Source organism: Geotrypetes seraphini, chromosome 16, assembly GCF_902459505.1.
Source record: "Geotrypetes seraphini chromosome 16, aGeoSer1.1, whole genome shotgun sequence".
Classification (NCBI taxonomy): Eukaryota; Metazoa; Chordata; class Amphibia; order Gymnophiona; family Dermophiidae; genus Geotrypetes; species Geotrypetes seraphini.
In genome coordinates, this window is record NC_047099.1 from 16,445,475 (window position 1) to 16,453,656 (window position 8,182).

The 8,182-nt window shown below is 39.8% G+C and overlaps 1 protein-coding gene across 1 annotated transcript; it reads left to right on the forward strand.

Annotated features, from left to right (window-relative positions):
- Positions 1-862: 862 nt before the first annotated feature.
- Positions 863-1,813, forward strand: LOC117349744 (olfactory receptor 4E2-like). Its single transcript, XM_033923336.1, has one exon. The coding sequence runs from the start codon at positions 863-865 to the stop codon at positions 1,811-1,813; it is 951 nt and encodes a 316-aa protein (XP_033779227.1).
- Positions 1,814-8,182: the final 6,369 nt, after the last annotated feature.

Here is an 8,182-nt window from a genome sequence, read left to right on the forward strand (position 1 = left end):
AATTTGCATGGGTTAAGTTCCAGGAACCCCCGCAAATTTTGAAAAACCACAAATATGTTTTTTAGGCAGGGGAGACAGGAGAGGTCAACTGGAGAAGCAGGAGAGGGCAGCTGGAGCGCCAGTGAGTGAAGGAAATCACTCACTGTATGCTCCGATCCTGTACTAAAGTCGGGCCTCACTAATCAGGAGTTGCTTTGACACACAGCTTCTGATTAGTAAGGCTCGACTTTAGTACAGAGCATACAGCGAGTGATTTCCTTCACTCGCCGGTGCTCCGGCTGTCCTCTCCTGCCCGGTCATTCGCTGTCGGAAAATACCGTGAATGACCGGGACCACCAACCACGAATTTGCGGGGGAGCACTGTAATCTAACACTTGGATGCTGCTCTCTGAAGGTTTACTGAGGTGGAACTGTGCAATATCTATAAGAATAAGAGCAAGTGAGTGGTAGAATCCATTCAAGAGATTCTTTAGAGGAGGTGGACAAGAATAATGACTATGTCTTCAGCTTACAAAGCAGTGTGTAAACATAAGCAGAGAACTGAATAAAAGATAGAACATGAAAGATCGCAGTTGTCTGGCTTCTTAAGTCCTTACTACTATTTATCGTCCAGGTATATGCAGAGCTGTACAGACAGAGATAAGAGAGTAACAATCTAGTCAAGAGATCCTAGGAGCATGTATTATAGAGAAGTGGTTAAGACGTAGACGTTACCTCAAAAAGATGAGTTTTTAGCATGAATTTGAAAAAGATCCAGAGACACAACTCAGAAAGTCCTTATAAAGAAGATTAATGTTCTCTGTTCAACTGTCTTATTTTATGTATTCTTTCTTTTGACTTGTGTTTCCTAGCAGTTGATCAAATGGAAGGAATGGAAGTTGTGAATGGAACCAGAGTCACAGAATTCATCCTCCTCGGACTTTCTAGCAATCCAGACTTACAGATAGTATTATTTCTATTGTTTCTAGCAATGTACCTGCTGATCATTACTGGCAATCTTCTCATTCTTGTAACCATATATGTGGACCCTCAGCTGCACACTCCCATGTACTTCTTCCTTAGCCACCTGTCTGTCTTAGATTTGACCTTTTCCACTGTCACTGTCCCCAAATCCCTTATTCACTTTCTTTCCAAGAGCAAGACCATCTCTTTCAGTGACTGCATTGCTCAAGTATTTTTCTTGCATCTCATTGGGGGTACAGAATGCTTTCATCTGACCCTGATGGCTTATGACCGCTATGTCGCTATCTGCAATCCTTTGCGTTATACCACAATAATGAACAGACGAGTCTGTCTCCTGCTGGTGCTTTCTACATGGGTAATTGGTTTCATTCATGCCCTCGGACAGACAGTTCCACCACTTCGGCTGTCCTTCTGTGGTCCTAATGAGATAAATCATTTCTTTTGTGATGCCCACCCCTTATTTTTGTTGGCCTGTTCTGGTACCTTAATGAGTGAAGTTGTAGATATGGTCAACAGTGGAATTGTAGCCCTTTCTTGTTTCTTGGTGGTGTTTATATCTTACGTATACATAATTTCTACTGTCCTAAAAATTCGCTCAGCTGAGGGAAGGCAGAAAGCCTTTTCTACCTGTGCTTCCCACCTCATGGTTGTCACTTTGTTTTTTGTCCCCTCTGTCTTTACTTACATGAGACCTCCAGGGCCATATGCACCCGACAAACTGTTATCCATTTTTTTCAACATTGTGACCCCTTGGTTAAATCCTTTCATTTATACTCTCAGAAATGAGAAGGTGAGAAAATCCATGAAGAAGCTGGGAGGCAGGAAAGTGACTTTCTGGGGACACATATAAACTGATTTCCTTTCTGTTTCTAGAAAGATTCTGTCATGTAAACCATCTGCTCTCACCTACTGCTCTTATACACCCTTGATTAAGTTTTTTAACTCCCAGAGACCCAAATATAGAAAAAAACGTAAAAAAATGTTTTCGAACGTTCACATGTTGTTATAGGAGGCTTGTGATCCCTAAATCAGTGTTTTTTTTTTTTTATTTTGACATTTTAGTAACTTTTGGGGAGGATGTTGTAAAATTGCAACGCTGGGCCTGTAAGGTAGCAGAATTTCAATAGTGTCACTCTCTCTCTGAACACATGTAAGGAATAATTAAAAGTTTATTTGTACTTTACAGCTTATAAAGACCCACCTAAGTTTATGTATATACACAACAACAATAGTATAATAAAGAAAAAAGTAATTTTTATTATCAATTTAATACAAAAAATGAGTATCATATAAAAACGCAAATTTTTCCCTGTGAAGCGCCCATTGACTTCTATCAGCGGTAATCAAGAAATTTCGTGTTTTTGCACAAAAAATTTCATGTTAGCGCAAATACGGGTAAAAACGGCCACGCTATGAAATAGCACTTGTGCTATCTTCATAGCACGGTTTTGTGAATCGAGCCCTATATGTGCATGTTTTATTTGTTCATTTATTCAGTTATGGTAGTTCCAAAAACAGTTATTTTGCTCTGAAAAGCACAGGCGAACATTGCACTTCCTGCAAAGTGTGTTGGTATAGCCTTTTGCACAGTGTCGGCACCGTCCTCTATCGGCTTTGATGGGAAAATGTCCAATCATGTCCTTGCAAACTTCCTTTGGAGGGTGTGCATTTGACTTTTTGGCTGTCATGGCAGCTGAAGAACCTCCATCATCTGTAAACTGCCTCTTTTGGGAAGTCAAGGTGCCCCCTCTTGATGAAACTGGGCTTGCAGATGGTCGCCCTCGCTTTGACACTGACCCAGCCGTTCCGATCAGGATAAGAGAAGATGCCAACTGGGCCTGAAACATTCTCCTGTTTAGCATCTGTTTCTTTGGGATATCCAAAGCTTTGCAGTCCCTTTTGTACAGGAGCCAAGCATTGATCACAGCTAGGTTAATGGTGTGCCAGAAGATGTAAAGGTACCAGCGGTAGGACTTCAGTGGAAACTTGTATTTTGCTGCAAATGAGTCTAACAAATCCACTCCGCCCATGAATTTGTTATAGGCAGCCACGATATAAGGCCTCTCAACTTCAACAAATCTTTTGGCAGTTTTGTCCCAGCGTTGAATCTTCTCCACTGGTTGTGGGCCAGCAAAGGAAGACACAAGTGTAACCTGTCTGTTGTCAAACCATTTCACAGCACAAATGTTGTGATTTGACTCCACTCTGACATCAAAGCTTCCTCTTCCCTTTTTCTTCAAGCTTTTCTCATCCTCAAGATTACAGTTTGGAAGGCGCACTTGTCTGGCTGTTCCTGTGTAATGAATTCCACAATCCAGCAGCCTAACTATCAATGGGATGCTGGTGAAAAAGTTGTCTGCATAGATCTTGTAGTTGTGACTATGTGGAAGTGTGGAAGCAAGTTTCATCACAACATCCCCTGATAGTCCAAGTTCAGATCTTGCCCGTATTCCATTCACACTGCCTTGGTACACATCAAAATCACAAAGTATACCAGAGATTCCAGTCCTTGCCCACAGCTTGAACCCCCATGGGTTTGGCTTGCCACGCATGTACTGTTTGATGCTGCTGAATTTCCCCCTGAAAGGGATCATCATTTCATCAACAGAGTTATGTTCTTCAGGGACCACTTTTAGGCATTTCTCTCTGAAAGCATCAAGCCATGGTCTGAGTTTCCAGAGTTTGTCACTTTTTTGTTCCATCTCAGACACAGTTAGATTGTTCACAAAATGTAATGATGTCAACAGAGACTGGAATCTGTTTCGTGACATTACATCAGCGACAGGACTGTATCTTGTGTCTGCTTCCCAGTACATACGGACTCCAGGCATTTGGACAAGACCCATCTTCAGATACATGCCAATCATCTGCTCTATTTCCTTTGTGTTTGTGTTTATAGATGATCCTTTCTTCTGAAAACTGTACTGATTTGTGTTATCTGCCAGAGCGTTGATCATATCTTCTGTCACAAACTTCTGAAAGTACTCCAGTGGTGTGCAGAGGGAATGGACATCATTACTCCAAAGCAGGCAACAGGGTTGTATGACTTCATGGCCAGATAAACAGACCTATTTACACATTCAACCATCCAATGGTGTTGCAGAACTGAACAATAGGTTCTATTAGTAATGTACATGAAGTTTTAAAAAGAAAAAAAATGGGGGAGGGTTTATTTTGTAGCCTTAAATGTGATGTTGTAATATTACAACACTGGGTCTCAGGGGAGTGCAGACAAAACCTTGCTATCACTTTGACCCACTGTTGTAAAATTACAACATAGAAATAACCAGCTCTAAATCTCTTAAAATCAGTATATTCAATGATGTCATAAAATCTGCATGATCTACACATATTAATGATCACATAAAAAAATATTTCAAGCTTTTTACTTACTTTAGTCCTGATGTATCCCGTCCAAAACAACAAGATGATATACTCCAAAGCAGGCAACAGGGTTGTATGACTTCATGGCCAGATAAACAGACCTATTTACACATTCAACCATCCAATGGTGTTGCAGAACTGAACAATAGGTTCTATTAGTAATGTACATGAAGTTTTAAAAAGAAAAAAAATGGGGGAGGGTTTATTTTGTAGCCTTAAATGTGATGTTGTAATATTACAACACTGGGTCTCTGGGTGTTAAATGCAATTTCTCTCGAAAGATTCAATAAAGCTGAATAAACAATGCTGTTCAAGGTGAAAAGGAGAAGCTGTATCTGTAGTCATGACCTCCCTGGAATCCAAGAACCCTGATTTATATAAATGTATGCTAATTTATTTATTGTGTTTTCTAAAATACGTTTTTGAGATTCAGTAGCAGTTTTCTTCCAACACATTTCATGGTCCCTGTTTTAGAAACTTCTTCATTTCAAAATGGCAGCATTTCATTTTCTGGAGAGGCCTAGATGTTTAAAAGTCATATTAGTCTGGGGGTCTTTCAGACAGTCAGAAGCTTTGTGAATTTAGATGGCTAAGGGGTTTGTGGGAGGCAGGGAGAGGGAGTGATCTGGGTAGGGCCTCACTCCAGATGTGCATTCTCTGTTTCACATTGGGAATCCATATCTATAGAGGAAAACTCAGACTTCAGAATTTATTATTAAAATTTAGACCTGCACCCAGGAATGACTAAATACCTGCATTAAAGGTGGCAGTAAATTCTGAGATTTGAGGTCTTGTGATCTCAGTGCTACGTCCCTTCTACTATGCACACAGCTAAAACTCCCCCAGCATACCAGCTGACCTCCTCAACATACAGCTGGACTCCCCAACACAAAATCCAATCTCTCTTTTTCACAAAGCACAATCCCCTGCAGCTCACAATCCAACCTCCCAACATAAAGTCTGACACTCCATGTCAGTCTGGCCTTTTTTGCATGCAGTTTGACCACCCACCCACCAGTCGAGATGCACATCGACCTCCCTGATGGGGAAGATCCTTATGTGTTGGCAGAAGCCCAACATGTGATAGCATCCACAAGACCCCTTGAACCCATATCCTTCACAATATCCCTGCTGGACACAAGTCCTTCTACCCCTCCAACACAGTCCTCAGACATACTGGTAGCCCCTGGTGGCTAGTGGCATGAGAGCAATGTTTACCCACTCTCAACAAGTGGCCTCTAGTAGTAATAATGCAATATTACTACTAGGCGTCCAGACATTCATGTATGAACATTTTTCCCATCAATGCCATCCCACTCTCCACCAGGAGCCTCCAGTAAATCAGGAGACTGGCTTGGTAAGGCTGGGCTATTATGATGGCCTTGGACCCAGGAGGGAGGTTTATGGACATTGCCATGTGTTGGGTTCCTGCACCATATGGGTTAGTCTTTGTGCAGTAGGCGATTAGTTTAAGAGCAAAATAGGTACATGCTGTGTGCAAAGGAATCTGGTGTGGATCAGGGGGACAGATTGTATGACAGGAAAATCAGGAGAGAGATATGGGGGGAGCTACTGCTTGCCCTGGGATCGGTCATGTGGAATGTTGCCACTATTAGTTTTTTGGACAGGTACTTGTAACCTGGATTGGCCAATACTGTGCTAGGTGGAATATTGGTCTGACCTAGAATGGCTATTCTTATGTTCTTTTGTTCTTATGGCTGTTGGCTAGGAAAGTGGGGTAGGGCATTGTGCCATGGAGATTGGGCTTTGTGATGAGGAAAGTCAGATTTTATGCTAAGAGATCAAGTTGTATGCTGTGGGGAGGATCTAACAGGCAAGGTGGTTATCGGGCTACCCTGGATATGCATACCCTGGATATGCAAAATAAATTCAAGAAAATTTTGACATAGCAGTGATATGTCAAACCTTTTACAAACCCACTAAATTGTTTTTTAGAGCTGGCTGCATGCTGAATGCTCTGTGTTGCTCCCAACTCCGAGCGTCGGGAGCACTGCAGAGCATTTAGCTGGTGCTAAAAACCACTTTCACAGTTTTGGTAAAAGGGAGAAAGAGTCAGCATAGTTGAATTATTTAAGTAGTTTCCAAAAATGAAAGTTTTAAAGTTTACAATTAATTTAAAACTATAGTTGGAATTAACAGGAACTTCTGTGCATATGAGAGGAGCCTTCTGATTGGCTGCACAAGTCAGAAAGGGGCTTTGCTGTTTGTGACCCTTGGGAGAGAGCAACTGAAGATTTGAAGAGAGAAGAGGATTACATTGTGTGCTCTGTGTGTGAAAGAGTATTTTGTAAGGCAAAAGCCCCATTTTATCAAGCCACATTAGGATTGTTTTGTTTTGGTTTTTATCACTGGCCACTGCAGTAAAAGCTCTAACACTTATAGAATTCCTATGAGGTTTTACCACAGTGGCTGTCAATAAAAAACCCTAACACAGATTGATAAAAGGGGGCAAACGTGAGAAATTTGTGACAGAAAATAAATAAATTGATAAGTGTTTGTGAGAGGAAAGTCTGGGAAGTATTTTAGGTATTTTTTATTTGAGTCCCTGAAAGAAAACTGAACTTCAGGTTGAATAAAGGTAACCCTGTGTTGGGGATTAAAATTTAGAGTTAATATACTTTAAGCTGACATATTAGAGACAGAGAAACAACTTTAATACAAAGAAAATTATTTTTCTGTAGTAAAATTGGTTGCTGACGGAAAATAGAAATTTCTTTGACAGATAAGAAATCTGTAAAAATATGGCAGTTTAAAATTGTTTGCTAAGAATAAGGATTTTTAAATTTAACATACAAAATAGAAAAATCTGATTGTTTTATTTCCTAAGACCAGTTAGTTGGACAGGTGAAGAGTAAGCAATGTTAAAATTGAAACTTTACCAGGAACTTACTGTATTTTAAAGATTGTCTGGTATGAATGTAATGTGAGTGAAAATTGGTTGTCTGAAGTATGTGTGCCAACTGAAAACACCTGAAGAAGTTCAGAAGAGGATCCTGCTCTCGAGTAGCTACATTAGGGAAAGAATAAATAAGTATAGGCAGGACATAGAGAAAATAACACAGGTCAACACATTTTCATCAAAGTTAATGTTGGGTAGGCTTTGTACTATTTTTCATGCTGATTTCAAATCTGTGTTTAGTTTTTCATTAGCAAAATGAAACAGGGGAAACAAAACCACAAACTCAAAAACACAGAACCAGAGTGGAATTGTCCCAATCAGAATGGTGCACACCAAAAAAAGTATCCTTCAACTCATCTGATAAATCCAAATGCTTTAATTCATCCAAAGTCTCATAATTCATCCAATGACTCAATGACCCAACATGCAAGTTTCCAAGCTTATTAAATATTTGATTAATCGCTTATTAACATTCTAAGCAATGTACAAAGTATAAAATATTAAATTACAATAGTTGAAGGGAAACAGACAATGTAAATACAACTGACAAGACAAATTAATGATACAGAAGGAAGGGAGTAGGTAAAGAAATACAATTTAAAAAAAAATAGTAAAGGAAACATATAAGGGCAAAACAACATTAGGGAGGGGGAAGAAATAAAAAACAGAAAGTTTAAAACATAGGGCTTATTAGAAAACCCTAATCTAGTCCTACATTCTAGTTATATTAGCTATCAAATGCATCTTTAAAAAGAAAGCATTTTAGTTTGCTCTTAAATCTCTCCAAACCTGATTCTTCTTGTATATAAATTGGAAGTAGATTCCACGTTTGAGGGGCTGTAACAGAAAAAATAGAATGTCGCCATGTATTTATAGATTTAAGAGAAGGAACTGTCAAAAGTTGCTGGTCAATAG